At 37.6% G+C, this 26,326-nt stretch overlaps 1 protein-coding gene and 1 non-coding gene across 3 annotated transcripts in view; both read right to left on the reverse strand.

Moving 5' to 3' along the window:
• The window catches only part of HIBADH (3-hydroxyisobutyrate dehydrogenase), a 108,783-nt gene that overhangs the window by 69,702 nt on the left and 12,755 nt on the right, over positions 1-26,326 (reverse strand). For both annotated transcript variants that reach the window (XM_049642940.1, XM_049642941.1), the window contains exons 3-4: positions 17,095-17,204; positions 14,268-14,389 (exon numbers count right to left, since the gene is read on the reverse strand). In XM_049642940.1, coding sequence (XP_049498897.1) covers positions 14,268-14,389; positions 17,095-17,204 — 232 coding nt within the window. The remainder of the gene's footprint in view (positions 1-14,267; positions 14,390-17,094; positions 17,205-26,326) is intronic.
• TRNAK-CUU (transfer RNA lysine (anticodon CUU)) lies at positions 22,712-22,784 on the reverse strand. Its single transcript has one exon. It is a non-coding gene; the product is annotated as a tRNA-Lys (tRNA).

Raw genomic sequence — 26,326 nt, forward strand, 5'->3', positions numbered from 1 at the left:
GAAAATAACAAATTTAAAACACAAGTTAAAAGAGAAAGCATATGTGAAACTGTCCTGTATAAGATACCCTTTGGCTCTTTTTAACACCCAACTTCTAAAAGACCTTCCAAGGAAGTTATTTTAGGTTTAAAACTTAATGGCTTTTACTTCCGGTTCCACATTTTCTTGTCTCTTATTCCTGTGGTTGACTAGATTCAAGCATATGAGACCAAAAACAAAACTGCTTTCAATTACTTGCATGGACTTTTTTAGTCGACTACTAATTCCTTCTATATTTTGATTTGAGGCGGAGTATGTCACTCAATGGTGCTATCAATGGAGCATGAAAAAGCATTTCTACTGATTCCATTTTTAAATAAACAAATCAAAGCCTAGCTACCTAAACAAGTGCCACACTTGAAGTTATTAGTCCTATCACAATATTCTAAAATCTTCTACCTAAAATGCCTTCTTTTTGCTACATCAGGCTAATTCTTACAGTAAGTACATGTTGTCATGTGGTCCCTTCCTAAAAAAGCCTCAACTTCCTCACTAAAAAATAAGGGTAATCTGCATTTCATGAGGCTGCTATAAGGATTAAATGGTTTAAAATACATAAACTACCCAGCATCATAGCCTGAAACACCAAAGGTACTTAATAATAAATATCAGTTGCTGTCTCCTAGAAAATTCTATATTATGAAACTTTAAGGTGTTAAATTAAAGTAATGCTATTTTGAATCCATTTATTGATAAGGCCATGTACAATTTTATGCTTTCCACTCTAAAACGGTCATATTTTTTTCTCAAGGAAGCTGGAGGATGGGAGCGGGGCTGGGGGGGCAGGAGACAAACACTGAAAAACAACACAGATGTTTTTGCTGTTACTTTCATTCTCTTATTTTGTTGATAAGCTTGACTTTTTATCACTTTTATTATCTATTTTTCCAAGAAATGTATTTTTCTTGTTTTGTTTTGTTTTAAGAAGTCTAAAACTAAGCAGATACCCTACGCCAAAGCACACCTCGGAGTGGGTATCTTGGTTGCTGAACACTTTGCAGATTAAGGTCTCAGTCTCTTTAAAAGATTATTGACAACTAAGCATTCTCTCACAGTTATGAATTATTTCATACCTCTTGAAGGTTAAACTTGGTTAACTTTATATGCAAACATACTTTTTCATTCTTTGCGCTCAACCCTGTTGTTTTCTATGCCACAGAATCCCCTGATGACTAAACTCACCACCTCTTACTCTCAACTTCTCAACACCCTCTTGTCCACGCCAACACCCACGCCTCTGGAAGAGATGCCCGGCATTGTTTGCGGAGTTGGAAACAATACACTTCCACTGGGGTTAATTTACATCAGATGCTGCCTGGCCTGGGGAGCGGAGTGCTGTCTTTTTTAGCCTCTTTCTTCTCCGGCTCCCGCCTCCCTTTTTTAATTTAAATTACCCTTTTTATTTTAAAAACTTCTGGATGTTTTATTACCTTGGCAGCTTCACTTTTTCTCTGGACTGACTAAAAAGGTAAGTTTAAACAGTTTTCCCCAGGTTAATGTCTTTTCTTTTTTTACACGTGCATTTGACAACCAGAATCTATAGTGTTAAAAGTACAATGATGATGGTGCATTTTTACCACGCTAACTCATGTTGGGCACAATTTCACTGTTCTTTGTAACCTAAATATACAAAAACCAAAAATGTTATTTTATATGCAGTTAAATTGGCCGTTCTCTAACCATCTTGATTAATAGCAACACATGCGCTGCTAAAAGGATAGGACAGGATTTGATGCTTGCTTTTGCTGGTTCCATGCTTTTTTTTTTTTTTTTCCAGAAAACCATACATTATACATGCAAATACAGTAAGTCATTGTTTCCTTGAGTAATATTTAAAAGTATTTAAATGTTGAAATCTAGTATTAAAAATATTCTAAAGCCAGCTTTCCTTTGAAAGCCAAAAGTCTCCAAAAATTGTAGATTTAAGAAATTGTTCAGATATCTGAAAAAGAATAAAGTATGATAATTATCTTTAATAAAGTTACAATTAAAACCATCTCAGAGACCCAAATCCTAACCTTCCAACCAAATTTCACTTTATTAAATATTTTATCTAAAATCACGTAAGTTAAACACGTTTAGTCAACAGTTTAAAAATAAGGTATGCAAAGACTCCCGGCACACGCAAATGACACAAATCATTAAGAATCACATTTCAAATTTACAACACTTCCAACTGTGCGATTCCATAAGTATGAGTACATGATTTTAACTTTTAACATTTACTTTCTGCACCACTTTTTCTTCTCTTCTCAAACTAGCTCCCCCTACACCCCCCAACATACATATAAAATAGATCATTTAGGCCGGTGGTATTTTAGTACATCGCCCCTCCTCCTCCACTTAGACAGTCTTGCCTTTTATATCTATGTGGAGGTTCCCATGGCAACACTCACTTACACCAATACTATTTCCAACTGAAATGAAAGAAGCCAAAATCTAAATGCTCCATTACCAAATTACACACACCCTGAAACGAGTAAGGATTTTTTTCCTATTATTTTTTAATGAAAAAGTAGGTTTCTGGAATTTCTGAAAAAAAAGTCATTTAATATTACAGAAATAACTAGAAAAACAGAGACATTGTAGGCAATTTTATATATGCATATTATTACATGAGATTTGCATGGGCTTTCATTACATAAAACTAATATGCTGATCCAAGAGGTTTATTCAGTTACCATTATGAATAGTAAGTATAATTTTTACTAATCCAGTCTACTGTATCAAATTCTTTTTTTTTTTTTTTTTTTTAATGTTGGCTACATAGCTCACAAAAACCCTGGTGAGAAATTCTAACAAAACAAGCCAAGAAGCAATTCATGGGCAGCAGGAGGCAATTCCAGAACACAGGCACAATCTATAAAGAGAAACCACTACAGCTTTTTGATGTTAAATAAGTAGGAATATCAGCATACAACAAAGCTAAGAAACAGACTGTTGTATCAAGTTTAAAAGTAAAATATTCAGGGTCAAATGTCTTGAGTACCTTTGTCTAGACTATTTTCAAATGTGCCACTTTTAAATTTTTATAATTGTTAAAACACAATTCTCTTTTTGTAATACTGAAATTTGTATATATTTAGTTTTAGTACAACACACATTTCAATCAAGTTATTCAAAATATAGAGAAGGGGGGGTATGGGTGTGTGTGTTTAAAAGCAGGAACATCAAGGTGGGAGGTCAAACATTTACTTTGAAAACATACATTTCTTAAACAGGTTGTGCACACTTCTAAGAAGCCTCGACAGAAGAGGCAGGAATATAAAATGAGTAAAATTTCATAAAGCTTTTTGATAAATGATCAAAGCTAAGCATTAAACATCTCTGCATGGTGAATACACTTTTTAAAAGGGTAAAAATCAACAGAGTGCACACTGAACTTTATTTATTCAACATATCATAGCACCTAGATAGGTTGTATTAAATAATTTGTTTCTGTACAGTTTATTAATATATGCAGGTTCATAAAAAAAGAAAAACGTATATTTTAATTTAAAAATTATACTTTTATAAAATTTATAATGAGGGTTTTTTTTCTTGCTTTTACATTATCACTTTCTTAAAATGAGCTGTTTTCGAAAGACTATAAAGACTTCCTCAAAACCAGTACAGGAAACTGCAAGAATTTACTTTCCCAAAAGCAGCTTTTAACACATGAGCATGGACTGCCTAATGAATCTCATAGTTAGGCTTGTGAGAAGGACCCACTTGCACCTTTCAGAGGTCTTTCCCTCTTTTTAAAAATTCCCATACAGGGAAACCTGCTGACACTTTTTTTTTTTTTTTTTTTTTTTAATAAGGGCTGGGGTGGGTTTGAGTGTGTGTGCGTTGGGGGAAGGGGTGATTTGCCGAATTGGGGAGTCTCTGCAACATTTGTGAGGGTTTTTATAGGCAGGATCCTCTCTCGGGTGTTTAGAAAAGCAAAACAAAAATAACCAACTGTTAAATGTTCGCTTTACCTAAAAAAAAAAAAACTAGCAATCCTCTGCTCATGTATCAACATTTTACTTTCAATATTCACCACCTAAAAGCAAACATTTGCAGCATTCAGAAATCTCTTCAGGTCTTTGGAGACATTTAATCAACCTTGGTATCAGATGTATTTTTAAGCCAACTTCAAAGGCAAAATCTAGCAAAACGATTACGACCTCTCTTGAACAAAAAGGAATTTATTTTGAAAACCTCCCTTTATCACAAGCAGGTTTGGATGCAATGCCACCTGGTGGCACAAAAAAAACTCTTAACTAGTCTTAGGTTTTTAGAAACTGAGCTGTTGAAACTCCAACCATCCCTTAGAGTACTCTACCCTCTCCCAAACAAGTTATTCATCCCACAGTTTAACAACAACGATCGTTTTTATTTAAAAAACCTTAAAATTGTTAAGGAATTAAACGCAGGTGACAATTGCTTCAATGTTTAAATACCATAACAGCAGCAAAATATTGCTTCAAAAGCCTAAATTATACCAAAACTTCAATTTTTAAAAGATGAAATGTTTAAGAACGGGGGTAGGGGGACGGCAAGGATGGAGTAACCGAGCTGCTTTGTAAAATTACACTGTATAATTAATTCCATGGTAAGAATGTTTTTATGGTGTGTTTTGGTGACCTTTTATTACCATCAAGTTCACAATGCTGGTGGGCTGCCTTTTAATCCCTCTGCAGACAAAGGCCCTAAATAAACACAGATCCCTTCCTGGGAAAAAGTCCACTCTGGTTAAATGGTAAGGAAATGAGTAAATCATTAGTAATCTTTAAAGCCAAAGCTATAAACTCAAGTTACCTTAAGTTGAAATGAAAGTGTCCTGCAAGAGTTTCAAAGTTCTGTCACAGATAGAAATCTCCAGCTCTCGACTCCAGACTAGGCGCCAGCTGATAAACAAACAATTTAAGTCAAGAGCTGGAGAATTCCCAGCTTTTTCATTTAATGGCTTTGGCCAAGAGTATTTATTGCCTCCAGTTTTATTCTCACTTAGCTCTAAGAGGAAATTTAAACTCATCATTATCTTAAAGCCCCATATGGGTAGCAGTCAGCTCACCTGATGGAGCTCCTCTTACTCTGTACCAGTTTGAGCCTCTACTAGAAGTGATGTAATAACGTAAACTAATTAACTATAGTTTTAGGTGGACTGTTTAACAGGCTAAATAAATTTTGTTCAATATAGTTTATATTCCCACTCGGGGTAGTAACAATTCCAAAAAGTTTAACTTTACAATTTTACTCCAAACTACCAGCTAAAATGGAAAAGGACAATGTAATTGCGCTCTCGTCCCCACGTGCTCCTGCCTTGCCTGCCTCTCTCTCCTCTCTCTTGCCCTTGTCCACTCGCCCTTGAATGTCATATAAAGTAACTTTTCTGAATCAAATTTAGGCTATTCCTATTAATTTTAAAATATCCAGTGTTGTTCCATCTATTTCTAATAGAGCCGTATGCAAAATTTAACATGTAAATGCCTTATCACGAAAAGCTGTTGATTTTATACAAGTACTAATAAGAATATAAAAATACAGCCCAATTAAAGATCATGAGAAATCATCAAATATTTCTTAATGCTGTTTTTAAAGGTTTGCTACTAAAGATAACACATCTCAAAGTCATTATTACGCTGTTGCTTGGATTCCTTTCTCAAAATTATCATTCGCTTTTAGAAAAAAATCTCATCCCTACTTAGGATGTCATGTCAAAATAACTCTTTTAACTACTGTAATGTTTGCAGATATCTGACAATCACAGTAAATCAACTATTCTTCTTCCTCTAGCTGCTTGTCTAATGAAAAAGTGCTGCAAGAAGATGTTTATGGCCTAAAACTACACTTTATAGGTAAAGGGTTAATAAAAATATGGCATTAATGAAGAGAAAAATTCTTTCCCTCCCATTTCTTAATTTTCAGAAAGTTTTACAAACCTATCTTGGCTGGAAAAGCCAATTAACCATTTCAGTGTCTGCCAAGACTGTTTTTCTACTCGTTTAATATACGTACACAGTACATTAAAAATGTTGGTCACTTGAGAACAAGTATTACCCTAACACGTAAGAATTAAGGGAAATGAAATGTAATTAATGATAAAACTCTTTGTATGCCCAGCCTCATATTATGTTTCGTTTTTAAAGACCTCCCTAAGAACAATGCCGTCCCAGAGACCACGAGGGATAAACATTCTGATGACCATAACTAACAGTCAATAACTCAATAAAAAAGATGTCAGGGACAAATCTTAAAACTCTTAATACTCCTCTAAAAAAGTCCACATCTCTCACAGTGATACAAGTAATCTGACCTATATATGAAACAACAACAAAAACCTTCCACCTTCAGGTCAAGTTTAAATCACTAGGAAGGAAGACGAGAAGGTAAATCTGCTGCCATCCCTTCACTGGCCCTAATGGAAGGGTCCTTACTATGAAATGGGCCTCTAAATTTAAAATTCTCACAACTGAAACACCCAAAGCAATGTAAAACAAAATGGAACCATATAGCAAATATAGAGAGGGAAGGATTTAAATTCAACTTACTATACTTTTCATTTGCTAACATTATCAAGCTATCTTTAAGAAAATCAGACATCTAAAAAAGAAAAGAAAATCAGACGTCTAGAAAACCACAAATAAGTCTGATAATGGTCTGATGGCAATGACAAGGCCCTTGTCAAATTCGTAATTCCGTTTCCTCCTCCCGCTTTACCGCCAGTGCTATCCAGGGATCACAAGTCAAACAAAATAAAGACATAATACACAATGTATACTGGAACTGATTTCACACTGCTTAGCAATCAACAGATGTTAATAAAAAATAAATTATATAAGGAATAGCTTCAGGGGATTTATTTGCTAAATATACTTTACCTTTATATAAACACCACACGGCAGTTCTGAACTGTGACCAGACCCAGTTGTGTCTGGTCTGACTTACATCCTGAATGGCAATTAAAGGACATTAAAAATACCCTAGGATTACTTCAGACAGGACCCCTGCCTTATCCATGCACTTTCCAACATAACCATGTGAAGAGAACACAGTGTCCCTCCACCACAGGACAGAGCCTGGCAGGATCGACCCTGGTAATGGTTACCTGACTGGAAATGTCAATGCAATTAAATGCGCAGCAATTAAAACCTGGCCTGCAGATTTGGAGATGGGGAACTGCAAACTGCAAGAGCGTAAATTCTGAGAAATAAACTAGGTTGTTATTAGCAATAGTAATTATTACTCACAATAAATGATAACAGTAACACGAGCACTGAGTGAACTGATCACCTGGCCTTCTCTAAGCCATTCTTCTACTATTTTCTTAGGAGACAGATTATTAAAGCTGCCTCAACTATGCTACCTTGGGCAGGGAGTCAGCAGTCTTCTCTAAACGTGTTAAGAACTCATTAACACCTTATATAGGGACTCCTGTCCGTGACATGTTGTAGGGAGTCTTAAGCCTGCCAGAGAATGTAAAAAGAGGTTTTTATGGGCACCTCTTCTTAGGGACTAATTTCAAAGAAATCCTTGGAATTTATTTACCAAACATTTCTGAACTACTTGTGCAAACTGGAGAAAATCCTAGGCAAAAAAAAAAAAAAAAGGTATCCTCCAGAGGCAAAAAGGATACTTAATGAATATAAGGCAATAAGTAAAATTGTGGGTAAATGTAAACGGCTGACATAATTAACCCATTTCTAGTGTGCTGGCATTGATGAATTTTAGGTCACTTTCAAGGAAATGCATCTGTCCATCAAACAAAGTTAAGGAAAATTTTTAATTATTTGAGTTACTAAAGCTTTAAATACCACGAAAACAGGCCAAGGAAAGGCTTATTTTAGCTAATATTTTTCAAGACCGAGTAATTCAAGTCTCTCCTACAAAAGTCAATGCCATAAAACACTTTTTAAACTTTTTTTTAATTTTTATTTATTTTTGAGAGAGACAGAAAAAGAGAGAGGGTGAGAGAGAGTAAGCGGGGGAGGGGCAGAGAAAGGGAGACAGGATCTGAAGAAGGCCCTCTGTACATAGAGCCCAGTGCAGAGCTGGAACCCATGAACTCCAAGCTCATGGCTTGAGCTGAAGTCAGATGCTTAACTGACAGAGCCACCCAGGTGCCACTAAATTCTTTTTTTTTTTTTTAAGTAATTTCTACGCCCGACGTGGGGCCATCAAGAGTCAAATGCTCTATCGACTGGGCCAGCCAGGCACCCCCGCCACAAAATGCTTTCACATTTTATAACAGAAGCCAGTCATGTAAAAAGAACTAAAAATCATAGTAGTACCATTCTTTAAAGGGAAGGACTCATGAAAATGAATTATCTCAACCATGTTAAATCAACCTATTTCCAAACATTAAAAAAATAAAATCTTCCTGAGGTAAGACTAAAATGTAAGAGTAAATGCCGCACACAATACTACTGTTTAATCGAACAGCTTGTGACAACTTGAAAAAAAGACCTCTTGGGATAGCCCTTCCCTCTCCACACATCATATACCCACGCAAATTCAGTTGTATGAAATTTGGTGAAAGCATTTACTTTTGGACAGAAATAGCAATGCTGCAGCCCAAAGGCAAGTAAATCTGCCAAGTTATAAACCTCTCTAAGAAAATGTTTTAATGAAATGCCAACAAATCCTTAACTATGATGGTGTTAGGTGCCAAAATAGAAATAAGTTTTGTTTTTGTGGTCCCTTTACCCTAAATTAGATACAGATCTGGTGGAAAAACAGTAGATGCCCAGTTCACTGTTTTAAAAACAAGAATGGTGTGTGTGTGAGACTTTCATTGAGGAATTGAGCAAGCAAGTCCAGGACTCTAACAGAAATCCCTTAATAGGTTTTGTGCTCACTACTCCGTGTTCTAAGAACACCTCAAACAAATTACTAAAACTTAACCCAGCCAAATAGAGTATAAAATTTGGGTTCCCGGTAGGGAAACACATACACACCAGTTCAATTATTTAATTTTGACATTAATCCCTAACTGGAGCAATCCGGTGTAGCAAATCAATGAGGCTTGCCGGCTCAGACAGCCTTGGGCTAAGCACAAGTGCCACCTCAGAGTCACTTCAACTCAAGGTCTCTGGGCAACTCTACAGACAGATTAGGCAATCAGTGAGTTTCTTCTTCAATTATTCAAGCACAGTTAAGTGCTGTTAATTACGCCCTTGGAACACACTGAACAGTATTTGGTCATTAGTCACAAACAATAGTTTTTAATTTGCTTTATGTCTAGCATTCATTATACACGAGAGCTGATCAAATTGGAACTAACCTTACAGTAGCAGACCCTCTCCAAAAACAAACAAACAGAGCATGTATCCAAAATGGTGTGACGAAACAACATTTGACTATTAAAGGATTACAACTTTCATACAGATGTGATTTACACAAGATAGAGAAATAGATTAAGGCATCATATCTGAGGCCAGTGTCATGGGCTAACTTACGTAACAGCCTAGTTAGCTTTACTTTGATAACCACAGATAAACGAAGGCATGGCGTTAGACATACGGGGAGTCAATTTATAGGTGAGTCAGTTCAATGAACGCTGAATACAATTACCTGCCAAGTCCTGGTGATACAAAGATAAATGTTTCACAAACCTACCAAGCTTGTTCATACCTCAGAGCCCTCCGAGCAGCTTCCTCCGCTGAAATACCCTTCCCCCAGACTTGTGCCTTCACGTCTCTGCCTAACTGCCACTTCCCCAGTGAAGGCATCCTGTCCACTCTATGTAAAAAGACCTTCCCCTTAAGTCTGTGTCATTAACTGTTTACTTTGCCTTTTTTTTTCTTCATAGGACTTATCATTAAAATTATTTTTGTTCGTTTACTCTCTCTAGTCCTACTAACTCATAAGCTCCATGTGACAAAAGACTTTTCATATTTTCAAAGCACTAACTCCAGCACCTAGACCATACCCACCACATAAAAGTACTCAATAAATGTTTGTTGCATGAAATGAAGAGTGAAGCATGTCCCTTGCAATCAAGGTACTGTCAGCACAACAAAAAGAGTGTATAATCAGAAAACAGTATATAATCTTGCAGGAATTGTATAATAATTTTAAGTACATTTCACTGAAAAAAAACACAAGACCTTCAGTTTTTTTAAACCTTCATTTTTAGAGTTCCTTTCTTTCCCTAAAAGTTCTAGGCTACCCCTAATATCAAGTGAACTTTTTTTTTTTAATTTTTATTTATTTTGAGGGAGAGAGAGAGACAGAGTGCGAGCAGGGGAGGGGCAGAGAGAGAGGGAGATCCAGAATCTGAAGAAGGCTCCAGGCTCCAAGCCGACAGCACAGAGCCCGATGTGGGGCTCGAACTTGTGAACCACGAGATCATGACCTGAGCTGAAGTTAGACGCTTAACCAACTGAGCCTAATATCAAGTGAACTTTGGATTTGTTAACAGTATAACAAAAACTGAAACTAAAGGTGATAAGAGAATTGTATGAACTAACAGATTTCCTTTTTTCTTTGCTTAAAGAATAGTCACTAACGAACTGTAAAATCTAATTCCAAATTCCACTAGTTCGTTCCCGTGGATGTAACTGAGAATCAATCACCTATGAGGTTTGCAGTTAACCTTTAACATAAACTTTCCATTTCCAGAACTAAAACTTCTTCTGTTGCCCCAGAATCAACTGTCTAAATCGAATCTGGTATCATTCTTTCTCTATATATCCATACAGGTAAAAGTCAAAGTATTAATAGCCACCCCAGAAAGGACAAAGACAGTATTTCTTTACAATGCCCGACATGTTGCTATGATCAAACTGTTAGTGAAGAGTTCCCTTTCTGGTTGCTAAGTACTGAGAAGACTGCTGTGCTACATTATTTTGCACTGTGTAACTATTTATACATCATTTTTATTAGTATATTTTCCTAAATCCTAAACTTCTAATGCAAGAACTTCCTCTTTAAGTTGTTCTGAATTACTATTCTACTTCTTTTATCCTACCCCCAGCCCTGTGATCATAATCACACTTCCCAATGGCATCTAATATTACAATATAACATTTTGAACACAGTAATTACTTAATATCTTACTGATGTTACAATGCAAGGCAGATACTTGAACTTCAGAGAGAGGTCAATGATCTGGAGATAAATAAGCTGGAGTACAGCCTGGGAGTGAGGAAACAACTGCAGGAAAGCTCAAAATATTTGACATTAATCTTGAAATTAAAAAACTAGAAACCAGAAGATCTTTAATGCAATCCATCATACTTTATTTTATTACATGCTCGCCAGGAGATATACGCTGGAGATAGAAAGTGGAGAAAGACATCTGCCCTCTTCAGAGTCTAGCAGTGGAAGAAACAGGCACAAACAAGAATCACACCATGGTCCTTGGAGCGGCAAAGATACTATACTATGGGGACACAGAAGAAGGGCATGGAAAATAGCTTCACTGCCTTCGGTTATAATCCTGTCAACTCCATCTCCTTAAACCTCTGAACAGATCCTAGCCTAGTCACATTCAAACATGTTAGGGATGTGTCAAAATATTACTCTACTTTCTCTTTTTCTGGACATTTATTTGATTAAACAAAACATTGGATCCACATGAAAGACATGAAAGACCCAAAAAACCCTGGTTCTATCCCAACTCATCAGCAGAACAAAAGACTCCTGAGAAGCCAGTTAATAAACATTTCGGGATGGGGTGAATACAATAGGACTGTTCTGATCTCTGCAGAGGTCCCCAGATTTGAGAATAATGTCCTCTCAACCACTGCTTCTCAAACGACGGGAACAGAATTGTTAGGCCTCTTCCAGGTTAGAAGCCAATCTCTGTGAGTCAGAAAAGAAGGCAATTCTCCCTTCACCTCCCCACCAAAGGTTTTACTACACGGCAGTGCTAGTTAGTTAGCAAGACAGAAGAGAGAGGACCAGCCACTAGGTAAAATTGTTAGAAATGGTGTTAACAGTAGGCCACTGCTTTGAAAAAGAGAAGGCCACCACAGGGTGGGACTAAAGGAAGAAAAGGTCTAACAGTGTGTGGGAAGATCCTCAGATTGAGTTGGGAGAGAAGATTCTAGTCTAGATTGGCTATCAAGCTAGAGAACTCTGGGCAAACCACTTAACCTCATTGCGATCTCAATTTCCCATCTGTAAAATAACAAAGTCAAATTAAGTTATTACTGAAGTCCCTTCTACTAATCAAAATTCTAAGAGCACAAAAGACACTTAAAAGCTATACATACTATTTAATATTGAACTCCAGCAAGTCCATGAAAACACCGTAAGATTTACTGAAGTTTTACCAACTTACTTTTCCAGATCTTATGAAATATAGGTATCTCATATCAGCCCACCAGGGTGGCTACTTCAGTAGCATTTAGGCAAACATTCTCCTTTGTACTCAGGAATACAGAGATACAAGTCGGACCAGTTTGCAGCAAACAAAACTCTTTTCTGGACTGGCTTAATAATAAACTTCATTTTAGCGTCTTAGCTTTAGCATTAAAGTTGGCCTTTATTTTAACTGTGGTACTATCATTCTCCTTCAGAAAGGGTTTATGACACTTAAGACTATGTAAGCACAGGTGGCACACTGATCGATCCATTAGGCAACAAACACTTCTACATAAGAATGGAAATATCAACTATATTGGCTCCATCAGTTATTTACTGCTACATAACACTCCAAACTTAGTGGGTTTATTTGCTCACAATTCTGTAGATGAGCAATTTGGACAACTGTAGCTGGGCAGTTCATTTGCCTGAGCTCAGTAATACAGCTGCAGTCATCTGGGAAGGTGACTCTGGCTGGCTGGTGAGATGGCCTCACTCGTACGCTTGGTGGTTAGTGCCTGTCTCTAGGAGGCTAATCCAGGCTTCTCTATGTGACAGCAGAGAAGTCCCCATGAGCAAGACAGGGCCAAGTGCTTTTCAAGTCTATCCTTGTGTAACATTTGCTAACATACCACTGGCCAAAGCAAGTCAGATAGCTCAACTCAGAGTCAATGAGTGAATGGATACACGGAGTGGATTCAGAGATGTGAGTCATTAAAGGTCATTACTGTAACAACATACCACACTAGCTGTTAGCTATTTTTTAACACTGTAAGGAGATGATGATTTTATAAAGGACAACTTTCCATTTAGCAATCTTTATTTTCCTCCTCAGATTACGTTAGAATTTTACAGAAAATAATAATAAAAAAAAATCTAGTCTTGGTCTTGAGCAAATGACTGGTTTCTTCAGTCCAGCCTTTCTAGAAAGTCTCAAGCTAGAAACAAGTCTTCAACTAATTACATATATACGTGTATATTTATGCACACATATGTATGTGTGTGTGCATGCATGTATGTGTATGGTATCTGATTACACAGTAATTTTGGAAAATTTGGAAATTATGGAAAATCATAATACCTATAATCCTACCATTCCAAAATACCCAGATCCCCACTATTAATATTTGATATAATAATATGCTTTTAGAATCTTACTACTGAGAATCCTTGTCCTCTGAGATGATCATATGATTTTTAAGTATGTTAATGTGGTGAAATATATTTATAGATTTTCTAACATTAAGTCATTTGTGTACATATGAGATAAAACAAACCTGGTTGTAGTGTTTAATCTCTTTTACGCATGGTTGGATTTAGTTTGCTAATATACTTTTTAAAAATGTTTACTTCTGTATTCATGACTGATATAGACCTAAAATTTTTCTCTCTCATTTCTCTCTCTTTCTGGTTGAAGTATCAGAGTTACACGGGTCTCCAGAATGAGTTGAGCAGTGTTTCCTCTTTTTCTATTGTCTGGAAAAGTTCATAGAAAAACAGAGATGATCTGCCCCTTGAAATTCTGGTAACATTCACCTGTAAAAAATCATCTGGGCCTAAAGTTCCCCTTGCAAAATGATTTTTTCTTTTTTACCATTTCCTCAACTTCTTTAACAGTTAAAAGAAGATTCAAGCTAGTTACTTCTTGAATCTGTTCTGAAAAGTTAAATTTTCTAGGAACAGCTCTAGCCCAACCCATAGCAGTTTGGACCAAAAATTCACAACTCTTCAAGGTTGTGACATCCTTTTGTCTGAACTTAGAACAAGCAATGTTTTTTGAGCATACGGAATAACAGAAGTGATTTTGTTTTGTTTTTGTTTTCAGTGAGGAAATGGAGACTCCTATAACAGGTCTAAAAATATGTGGATATGTCTTGGGTACCAGAAAATTGTAATTGCTTCTTCTGACAAACAGAAATAAGTGTGCATAGATTTTAGCTGCCACTTACCACCAGAAACAGGGGCATCCATGAAAACTGCTCCCATTTTCTCAACTTCTTTGGCCAATTCTTTTGAAACTGCAGGATCAATAGTACTGGAGTCTATTAATAGTGAGCCCTTCTTCACTTTTCTAAGTAAATAGATAAAAGTAATAGTTTAATTATAGGTTTATAGTTTTAAAAATATAGCTTGCAATTCTGCATAAACATTTCATGCAACTACCTATAGAATTAGAATCTACTAAAATTTGCCAGATATCAAGGAGGTCTTTGGTTTAATATTAAAAACATTATTAGAACTGGTTAAAAATCTCAAATTCATTTTCAGATCAATTAAAGTTCAAAGTAAACCCAAACTCTTTCAAACAAACCTAAATAATCTAATAAACTACATGTTATAAATTCTGGTTTTAGGTGAAATACACAATACCATAATAATATAGGTAAGCAATTTAAAACACCTGTTAACTTTAAAAGGTCTATTTGGTAAGATTTAAATTTTTGTTTGTAAAATAGCTGGGCTCTTTAAAAAGTATTTTATTTGTCTTTAATAAGCCACGTTGCCAATTTCACATATCCATGTCCTTTCCACTAGGTAGACTAAACACAACATTGAAATTCAGCCATTTGCTCGAGGGTGGCATATTCGTTAATAATTACAGCTTTTTAAAGATAAAATAAAACATCAAAGAGGCAGAAAGGAAAATATAGGAATGAACCTAGAAATCTCACAAATACAGTTTTTTTGCTCTTTATGGTAAATTTATATATATACATTGGCAAAGCGGGGAAACAGTCTTTTCCTCTAACATATTTTACATCAATACTAAATGGCATTCTTATAATAAGACAATTTTGTTTGTACTGTAAGTACATATTATATCTATCTACATGGTTCCCTTATAATCTATGTCTATCTTCACTGGCTAGGAAACTGACCTAAATTGTAAATTTTTTTTAATTGTAATTTATTTAAAGAGCTATGGCTTACCTTTAATTCAAACTTCCCAAAGTCCTTACTACAGATCAACTAAGCCAGATGACACGTAATCATAATTATGATTATAAAATTAGAAATGAATAAATATAAATACTCAAGAAGAAAATAGAAAATCATTGCTAAAAAACTATTAAAAGAAAGAAAAATCTTTTTATAGAAAAAATAGCATACAAAATGTGATGAACAACCATTTTAAACATGAATTGATCTGGTCCAAATGCAATGGTATATTCCATAGAAAAGAAATAGCATGCTCTATTACAGGTCACTATAAGTATGTGGAGCTTCACTTGATATAACCTAAAACATAAGAATTATGTTTACCAATAATTAATTTTAATTACATGATATTAACATTCCTTAGATCTTAAATATATTTTCTTTAATTTGACAGAGAGAGAGAGAGAGAGAGAATGCAAGCAAGGCAGAGGGACAGAGGAAGAGAGAGTGAGAGCCCCAAGTAGGTTTCACACTCAGCACAGAGCCTGATGCAAGGCTTGATTCCAGGACCCTGAGATCATGACTTGAGCTGAAATCAAGAGTCGGATGCTCAACTGACTGAGCCACCCAGGTGCCCCAAGGGTCTTAAATCTTGAAGCAAATGGGAAAGTGTCTCAAAAATTACATATGCACTGAGTGTGGGGAAATGACCCTGACCCAGAGGAAAATAAAGAACCACCCATAAAAAGCAAATTATAGTCCAACGTAAAGCCGCAATATATGAAAGCACTCCCCAGACAAAACTGCTCTGCTAGCTGGCCACCATATTCCTTAGCAAAGAATATTAATAAACGGTCACCACACAAAAGTTTAGTAACTTTTCCTGAAGAGGCAAATAAGCAGGCAATTAAGCAGGGCCATAACTGGAACAGACTAGATAATGAGACCACTAAGTCACCTCAGGACCACACACACCATGGGCCTCAAGGCTCTGTCCAAAATGAGCGTCTTTCAACCTTCCCTGAAATCTAAACATTTATCTTATCAGTTTTCTGTCTAATAGCCAAGTGTCTTTTGCTTGCAAGTTACAATTCAATTTCCAAAAACCTCAAATTTCACATATTACAGTTTCATGAAATTAAACACTTTCTTTTAGCCCTATGTATGTCTACAGGACCTACCAGTTTGTTCTCTCCTTGCTGAAATTCAACATCAAAACAAGTTAGAAACAGGAACCATAGAGACCAGCAAATTAAATAGGAAATTCAACCACTGTCATTCTAACACAACCACAAGGATTTGGCAATAGGCAGAAATTAACCAAAAGGTTCTCAAAGCCAGAGAAGCTAAGCACTGGCTAGAAAACTCTGACCCAAATTATATTTTATTTAAAGAGCTACTGCTAACCTTTAATTCCAACTTCTCAAAGTTCTTACTACAGATGTACTAACCCAGAGGACATACAATAACTTTTTATAATATAATAAAATGTTAAATAATAGTGTTCTTTCCAATGTTTGGTTTTATTTTTCATAGAAACCTTTTCCTGAATTTCTATAAACCATAAGAAAATTATGCTTGTAACATTTGTACAGTTTAAAATGCAAGCTTTAAAAGTCTCTTAAACATGTTAGCAATGAAAGCATATGTTTAATCCAAGAGTTAAGGAAAGAAACAGAAGCAAAAAAAAAATTATTCCCAAAAGTCACATTCTTGCTTTCAGTGAAAAAAGAAACCCTTTACAATGAGAGAGAAACCACACCATTCACTTTTCAGAAACAAGAAAACAGTATAGAAAGTTTTAACGGACATCATTGTAATTTCCTAAAGTGTTAACAAATATGAAATTCATGAACTACGATAACAAGAAAATTTCCACAGTTGAGAGATACATACTTGAGAATTCCATTTGCTCCTGAATAAGCTTCTATTGCATTGATACTGGTGGGCAACATCGTAATAATTCTGTCAGCTTTTTCAGCTACATCTGCTGGGCAAGACACTACCTTTAAAAAAAATTACAAAGGCACATTATTTAACTTAAAACGGAGGCAGTTTCAAGAGCCCAAGTAGGATTCACTTTTTATGCATGCTGACAACAGTGACAGTGAATAAAACTAATTTATTTCCAAATGACAAAAAAAAAAAAAAAAGCTTACTGCCTAAAATAGAGAAGCTATTCGTTACACACATATAGATGCAGTTTCTATGGAATCAAATCTACTGTTTATTTTAAAAAGTGTGAAGTGAGTTGAGGGGGAAAGGGCAAAACCCAACAGTCCTGGGAACAGACGTACTTCTCATGGATTCCTCCAACTTGGATTCTCAAACAGCATACTTTTTGGTAGATGCTTTGACTACGAAAAACATCCTAGTGCAACGGGGATGGTAGCTAAAGTATAGGCTTCACCGGTGATTTCATAGGCAGCAAAATCCCCCAGTAAAATTTCAAGTCCCGTTTACCACCGTTCTCTAGTCTCCATTTTCAAGGGGGGGGGGGGGGGAAATGAAGCCTGTACAGAAAAGAAAAGGTCAGGACAAGGACACGAGCACTTAACTGTACCAGCTGTAAGTACCATCATAAAGGCTGAGCGTCCAAGCTACCAGGACACATGTGGAAACTACAGACACAAGACATACAAACGGGCATCAAGGTCCGCTCTCTCACTCCCGCCCTCATTTCTGCCTTATGATGACTACAAACATACCGTAAAGGAAGGTAACCGTCCATCCTCTGTACGTGTGCATGCACGCACAGATGTACACGCCCTCACCCACGTTCCCCCAAACCCTTGCGCTCTCTCCCATGTGCACCCTGATACGCCTCGCCAGCCAGCTGGCAACCGAAGAGGTCAGAAGAGACTGGGAGTTCACTTCTTGAGTCAAACTCTCCTTTAACAGGAAGAATCCACCACCCCAATTGTGACAAAAGCTCCTCTAAAGGTTTTTCTCTCTTTAAAAAAAGACAAACGGCTACCAGGGGGATAACTGCAGATTTCTCTGTAGAATGGTGTACATATGTATTAAAAATGGACATATTTTCTGCTAGGAAACGTGAAGGAAACGTAAGCATCCTGGAAATGGGAATGCCTCTGTTTTGCGTATGGCAGAATTATACCTAATGCTTTCTTTTCGTCTTTGATGTGCAGTTGATGAGAGGGAAAGAATGGGAAGGCAGTGTGTGATTTCAATATTGTGAGATAGAAGTGACCACAATCCAATTTTCCCTAGAAGACTATTAGCTCCTAAATCAAATTCTAGATGCAGTTTTAACATAATTTCCTAAGTCCTATTTTAAAATTGCAGGCGGTCAAGTATCCTAGCATTCTGTATATTAATATCAAATGATAACATAAAATATCTCACACCCCAAGACAAAAAAACAGATATTCTCTCTCTTCCAGTGTTTCATTCTAAAGGCAATATGGCATTTTAGAGTCTACAGTGCAGCACATTCAACATGTACATTTTGATACCTCATCAGGATTTGCCCTAAAAGTTCTGAAAGAAAAATTTTTTTCCACGCAATTACGAAGAAATACTCCAGTTACGTAAAAACCTTTCCTACGCCCAAATGCTGAGATTCAAAAGAAGGAGACTCTTTGCTGGCAAACGGTTCAAGTGTACTCAAGAAAAACAGCTCAGGAAGATGAGTATAAAAAAAGGAAAAGCTATAGGAGTCCTATTTCTCTACTCCTGGACTGCATCAAAAAGACGGGTTCCACAGACAGCCTCCTCTGTTCATCCCTCCTTAAATGAAGTAATACAAACAGTGCAAGACGATGGCATACCTTTCAGTGGCCTTTCCTTCCATGATCAGCTCCAACTCTCTTGATCTTTCAGGGACTGCGGTAAGCCCTGAGGTCTAAGAGTCAATTTCAGACTCTCCCTTAGGAATTCGGTGAGTCTCTTCCATTGAAGGAAAGTCGATTTCACCTAGACAACTCCTTGAGAGGTGCCCTCAGGGACACCAACAATTAGTTCACAGATCTAAATGTACTTCACACCTCCAAGCTTCTCATACCCATGAACTGGCAGTGCCTATTCATGCAACTGCCAAGTGCATGGGGTGCCCAATCAGCCCCCTGCATCCCTAGCATCTGCTTCTTGGGATGCCTGGGTTGCCAGAGTACTGCTAACCCCTCAATTATATAGGAAAGTGGTGTCAAAGCTCACAGGTCCGGAAAAAACACACAATGATACTGATAGCTGGAATGTCACCACTGCACTGGCCACAACTGCTCCGTATCTAATGACTATCTACATTTGGTACATTATAACAGTCTCTAATTTGCACTACAGAAGGCGTGTTTATCAGACAGATAGACAGACACGTGTGTCCAGCTATTCAAATCATCTTGACTTCCACGTGATGTCTTCAAGCCTCTGAAATAATTGACAAAATTTGGCCATGACTCAAAAGCTGGGGGGCGGGCAGGGGGGACGACAAACCTTGTTGCCAGTCTGACACTAACCACAGAAGTCTTTAGGAGCCAAACTAATTAGAGTCCCTTCAATTACATTTACTAATTGAATGGATAAGCAAAGACAGCATGGATCACTGAAAGGAACACTAATTTGGGAAGCTAGAGACCCAAGTTTAAATTTTTTTTAATGTTTATTATTTATTTGAGAGAGAGAGAGAGAGAGGGCGACAGAGGGGCAGAGAAAAAGGGAGACACAGAATCCAAGGCAGACTCTAGGCCCTGAGCTGTCAGCACAGAGCCTGACAAGGGGCTTGAACCCACCACCCATGAGACCATGACCTGAGCTGATGTTGGATGCTTAACCGACTGAGCCACCCAGGCACCCCAAGAGACCCAGGTTTAGTTGCAGCTCAGCCACTAAGCCAATGTGTGACTTTGTGCAGATAACTTAACCTCTCTGGCTTCAGTTTCTGAATCTACAAGAATAGTGATTTGGGTTCTCTTTAAGGGTTTCTATCCCAGAGTAGAAAGGAAACTTAGGCAAAGAAATTTTCACATTTAGTAACCTTAGGTTCTTGGAAGGTATAGCCTCTGTGGGAGAGGTTGGATAGGCTGCATCTACAGTGGTCAGTACAAAGGTCCAGCATTATTAGCAAGATGTTTCTACACCTCCCTGTCTGACTCTGGACCATGGCTCTGCCCTGCCATAACCATGTAGACAGATCTCTTGCTAATTCCAACTGCCTCACTCTTAAATTATTATGAATTAGGATGTCTCTATTTTTCCATTATCTCAATTTTAAGTATAGGAGAGTTGTTCCCATGTGTATCACAATATCTTTAGTCTTTAAGAATTTTTGTCGCCTGGGAATGCAAGCTGGTGCAGCCACTCTGGAAAACAGTATGGAAATACCCTACAACCCAGCAATTACACTACTAGGTATTTATCCAAGGGATACAGGGGTGCTGTTTCGAAGGGACACATGCACCCCAGTGCTTATAGCAGCACTTTCGACAATAGCCAAAGTATGGAAAGAGCCCAAATATCCACTGATGGATGAATGGATAAAGATAACATGGTATATATATATTCAATGGAGTATTGCTTGGCAATCAAAAAGAATGAAATTTGCCATTTGCAACTACATGGATGGAACCAGAAGGTATTATGCTAAGTGAAATTAGTCAGAGAAAGACAAATGTCATATGACTTCACTCACATGAGGACTTTAAGAGACAAAACAGATGAACATAAGGGAAGGCAAACAAAAATAATATAAAAACACGGAGGGGGACAAAACAGAAGAGACTCTTAAATATGGAGAACAAACAGAGGGTTACTGGAGGGGTTGTGGGAGAGGGGATGGGTTAAATGGGTAAGGGGCATTAAGGAATCTACTCCTGAAATCATTGTTGCACTATATGCTAACTAATTTGGGTGTAAATTTAAAAAATAAATCAATTAATTAAATTTTTAAAAATGTTTTTTAAAAAAGAATTTTTGTCGCCTATTTCTCTGGATTTAGATTCATCTGTATGCCAGGACCCATCAATGGCATGTAATGGTATGTAATGCATAGAAGAAGGGATGAATTAAAGACAAAATCTGCTTTGCTGGGTTGGGGGAAGGAGGGAGGATGAAAGCATGTAGGCCCAGAGTAATCTAAAGGAACAGCACCTCCTTTTCACATAACCATCGGAAGCAGACAACCATTCACTCCGCGTTTTTTAATCTTTCCAAATAGAAAAGCATACTGTTACTTCAAAATTACACTACATTTGAAAAACTGACAAAAACAGTTTGTGCCTACATCTTGAAACATTTGGTCAACCATGATGGAGCCCACTCAGCAAGAGGCTTTTAAAGTTCTCATTTAACAAGAACCGAGTGGATGCCAGCTTACATCCCAAGAGAATTACTTAACCAAACATGCTCGGCCTTACAACCCAGGAATAACAAGATGAAGTGTCCAAGTTTTTAAAGAGAAAACAAAAGAAGAGACCATCTAATTAAGCCTCGTTCATCCAGCAGAAAACGCACACAGAAATGATATAAGTCCCAAGCCTTTTGGCATAGATCAGCAGCATCTCCAAGGAAATTCCTAGACAACAAAAATGAAAATGAAGCACAAGTCGTATGCCCTTGATGCTACTGCTTAAAAAGAGAAATCAGTATCTTTTGCAAAATAAAAGTGGGATGGAAGGAACAGACCAGAATATATCCTTAACCTGGGATGCTGTCAACTCACTTTATCTCCTAGTTCGGTTTGAATTTTTTCCATCATTCTTTCATTTAAAAATATGTCTCTAGCTCTCTTCCAAAGCACTCTGGACTCAGTGATGACACCAAAATGGTAGAGATATAACAACCACCATAACGACAGCAAAGACAGCACTTTCTATGTGTTAGGTTCTCCAGGACTAAAAAGGTAGTGTTATTATCCCCATTTTATAATATGAGGAAATTTAAGCAGAGAGAGGTTAAATAAATAATCTGTCCAAAGTCACACAGCCAGCATATAGAAGAGCCGAGATTTAAGCCCAGGCAAAGCTTAAACCCTCCAGGGTTTATATTTTTATATCACTGAATTCACAATTTATCAATTCATGATTTCTAACATACAAAAGCTTGATAACTACCATGGGTTACATTCTCATAAAAGATTCTAAAAGCTGAAATGATGCATCATTGTAGGTTAAACCTGAGTTTCCAACAGAAATAGGGATATGATAAAAGGATATTGAAAGAGGAATACCCACATTTTTATGGAAATGGCCACAAATAACATATTTAACCAATTATAAATGCCCTTTCAAAATAGGTCAACCTTTTTTTATTTTATAATTTTTTTTTAATGTTTATTCATTTTTGAGAGACAGAGAGAGACAGAGCGTGAGCGGGGAAGGGGCAGAGAGAGAGGGAGACACAGAATCCGAAGCAGGCTCCAGGCTCTGAACTGACAGCACAGAGCCCGACGTGGGGCTCAAACTCATGAACCGTGAGATCATGACCTGAGCCAAAGTCGGACGCTCTACCGACTGAGCCACCCAGGCGCCCCAAACTTTTTTTATTTTAATGAACTCTGTGCCCAACGTGGGGCTTGAACTCATGACCCCAAGATCAAGAGTCTCATGCTCTACCGACTGAGCCAGCCAGGCACCCCTAGAATAGGTTAACATTTAAAGGCACAAATAGGGGCGCCTGGGTGGCGCAGTCGGTTAAGCGTCCGACTTCAGCCAGGTCACGATCTCGCGGTCCGTGAGTTCGAGCCCCGCGTCAGGCTCTGGGCTGATGGCTCAGAGCCTGGAGCCTGTTTCCGATTCTGTGTCTCCCTCTCTCTCTGCCCCTCCCCCGTTCATGCTCTGTCTCTCTCTGTCCCAAAAATAAATAAAAAAACGTTGAAAAAAAAATAAATAAATAAAGGCACAAATACATTGATTAAATACCATCAAACATGTCAAAGATTTTTATCATGTCAAGTCTTTATTTCCTTCATAACCCATCTAGGGTTCCTTCATAACCCTTCTACCACTAGCTAAGGCTTGAAGCAGGATCAGAACATTCTAAAGCATTTCTTCAGCTGATACAGCAGGTGTCCATCTTGCACCTTGAGGAGAGGGGTGAGCCGCTGAGCAAAGCAGAGACAAGAGGCAGACAGAAAGGAATCTGATTACACCTGTGCCCAAATTCGACTGTGCCTCGGACCACTCGCCCAACTCTAGGTTACATCAAATGCCAAATCCCCACTTTTTGCTTTTTAAAAAAGAAAAAGCACTTCTTCGAGGAAATGTCCAAAGATCGTTAGAACCAGCTGGTTGCTTTTTGATCCAGATATCTCTATTTTGGGACTTTCTCTCCCTGCAAATTTCCCACTGAAAGCACAGTCAACATTAGAAACCAATTAGCCAGTCTGTGCAATCTTTGTGGGGGGTGGGACGGAGGGGGGGGGCGTGGGGAGGACTTGTTTTCTTTGGCTGCCATTTTATCAGCTTCACCTGACACAGCAATATTGGGAGAAAGGCAGGGGACACGTGTTCTCAAAACGGAAGCGTCAACACAAATAGGCTCTGAACCGTTGAACCATTAAACCTTCCGTTACACTGTTGTGCACAGCGGCAAGAAGTTTCAAGATTTTCACCTACATTTTTCCATCCCGTTCCAAATCTGGCCTTTGCTTTTTTAGCAGCAGAATGAAACTCATTTTTTCTTTTGCCCAACATTTTACAAATTTAAATATAGCTATGAAATAATAACACTGACACTTCAATATACCAGAACTTATTCGTTGATATTAACATTACCTTTCAAAGTAGTGCTCTTAGGAAATCACACTTGTTCAAAGGACACTGCCACCATTCAAAATGTTGTTTAGGCTGGCGGCACAAATCACTTACCAACAAATGTCTTCATTTTATTATGGCATGGTATTTTCCTCTCAGGCCCAAAGCTTTCTTAGCCTTTATCTTTCTCCTTTCATTCACCGAAGTTTCACATTCTCCTACCGTCCACTGCTCTTACAATCAACACTCAGAGGACCTCACAGAGCCAAGGTCTTAGGGGAACCTGAGATGTGAGGGAGAGAAGATGCGGGAACAGAGCATTCTCTCTTTCGGGCTGTTTCCTCAGTGTGAACCATCCACAGAACTTTTCCCACCGTGTGCCGGGGGCAGGGATGGGAGCTACAGACAAGAGGCTGAGGCAAGTCTTCACTCTTCACTAATCTGGGAGGAGTAGCTGCCCAGAATCCATCTTCTTTCCTTCCTCACACCCACTTATATATCTCAAGGAAGAGGGTGGGGGAAAGGAAAATCCAATGACTAGTCTCTGTCCTAGAATCTTCTCGTTTCTATTTAGGGATCTGAGAGATCCTGTCTCTGTGACTTTCATTTCAGTCTATGCCATTTCTGTTTGGAGGTAAGCAAAGATTATCTACAATATTTTTATAGTTCCTGTGTGAAATGAAAGGACTCTTAACAGTTAATTATTCGTTCCTCATCAAAAACTGCTTCAGTACTTTATTAAAGTCCAAACACAATTTTAAAGAAACTCCCTTGTCATATTATTTAGTCTTGCCACCTGAGACGCACCTAATACCCTGCCACATCCAACTCAACCTGTTTCATTCTCCACAGCACTATGTGCACGGCTAGAGTAGGTATTCGACCTGCATGTGCTGCCCTAAGGTAGAAATCTCTGGAAACCTAAAATTGCTCTGTGCATAAGCATTACATTTCTTAGCATTTCCATCAAGTTTATCATCCAGAAGTGAGCTGTTTAATTTTATTTTTCCTCTCACTGTTTTCTGTATCTCTCAGGAAATTTTTAGTATTCTCCCAATTCTGGGATTACACTCAGCCCTTAGTTACCACTCTACAACTTGTACAAGAATTTCCTTCATATCTCAAAAAACAAAACTCCAAATTCATGTTACTAATACATGATCTCCCGTCACGTGAGTTATTGATAAACTTTAACAAATCCAAATAAGACCTGACCAGTGGATGCTATCATCTAACAGGATATATTCTAGTCCAAATATTCTTGAAACGATAGCCTAAAAACAAAACACTAGAGGTCTGTCCTAACTCAGCTCTGTAATCCATTAGGGCACACAGTGTTTCTAGGTTGTCTCCTGGCTTATGGCCAATAACATATTTATTCATAAAGTCCTGCCATAAAATATTTATGAAGTACATTCACATATATTCTCTCCTTTAAGCCTCATACTCTAATGACATAGGTTGTCCACATTCCCGTTTTACAGATGAGGAAATCAGCGGAGGTGAACTAACTTGCCCCCACTAAGACAGCAGGGAAGTATCTAAGCTGGGATTCAAACTAGGTTTCCTATCCCTAAGCCTATTTTTTCTTTATTGCGAAGTTATTTATTTTGTTTAAGTTTAGTCTCAAGTTACCTAACATACAGTATTATCCTGGCTTCAGGAGTAGATTCCCATGATTCGTCACTTGCATACAACACCAGTGTTCATCCCAAGTGCCCTCCTCAATGCCCATCCCCCATTTCCCCCTCCCCCCAAAACCCCACCCCCATCAACCCTCAGTTTGTTCTCTGTATTTATGAGTGTCTCATGTTTTGCCTCCCCCTCTGTTTTTCTCTCATTTTTCCTTCCCTTCCTGTATGGTCATCTGTTAAGTTTCTCAAATTCCACATATAAGTGAAATCATATGATATCTTTCTCTGACTCATTTAGCTTTGCCTAATACCATCCAGTTCCATCCACGTTGTTGTAAATGACAAGATCTCATTCTTTTAAATCAATGACAAGTATTTCCATTGTGTATGTATATGTATATACACCACATCTTCTTTATCCATTCATCAGTTGATGGACATTTGGGCTTTTTCCATAATGTGGCTATTGATGATAACACCTAAGCCTATTCTTGTCCTAAGACAAATTGTGCCCTCAATAACATAGGAAGCTATTTCCACCAAACTATCTGGTTTCACAGCACAGTCCATAATGCTACTGAAAGAAAACTAACACATAGCCAAAGCAAGCCCCTTTGACCTAACCTGGGAACCACTCCAAGTCACCTGCCCAAGAATAGATCCCCCTCAATCTTTGTTGCACACTTCGATGTTGGATCAAAGTTAACAACAATATACATATACATATACATACATACATATATATATATATATATATATATATATATATAACAACAAATACATAAT

The sequence above is a fragment of the Panthera uncia genome, chromosome A2, assembly GCF_023721935.1.
Source record: "Panthera uncia isolate 11264 chromosome A2, Puncia_PCG_1.0, whole genome shotgun sequence".
Classification (NCBI taxonomy): domain Eukaryota; kingdom Metazoa; phylum Chordata; class Mammalia; order Carnivora; family Felidae; genus Panthera; species Panthera uncia.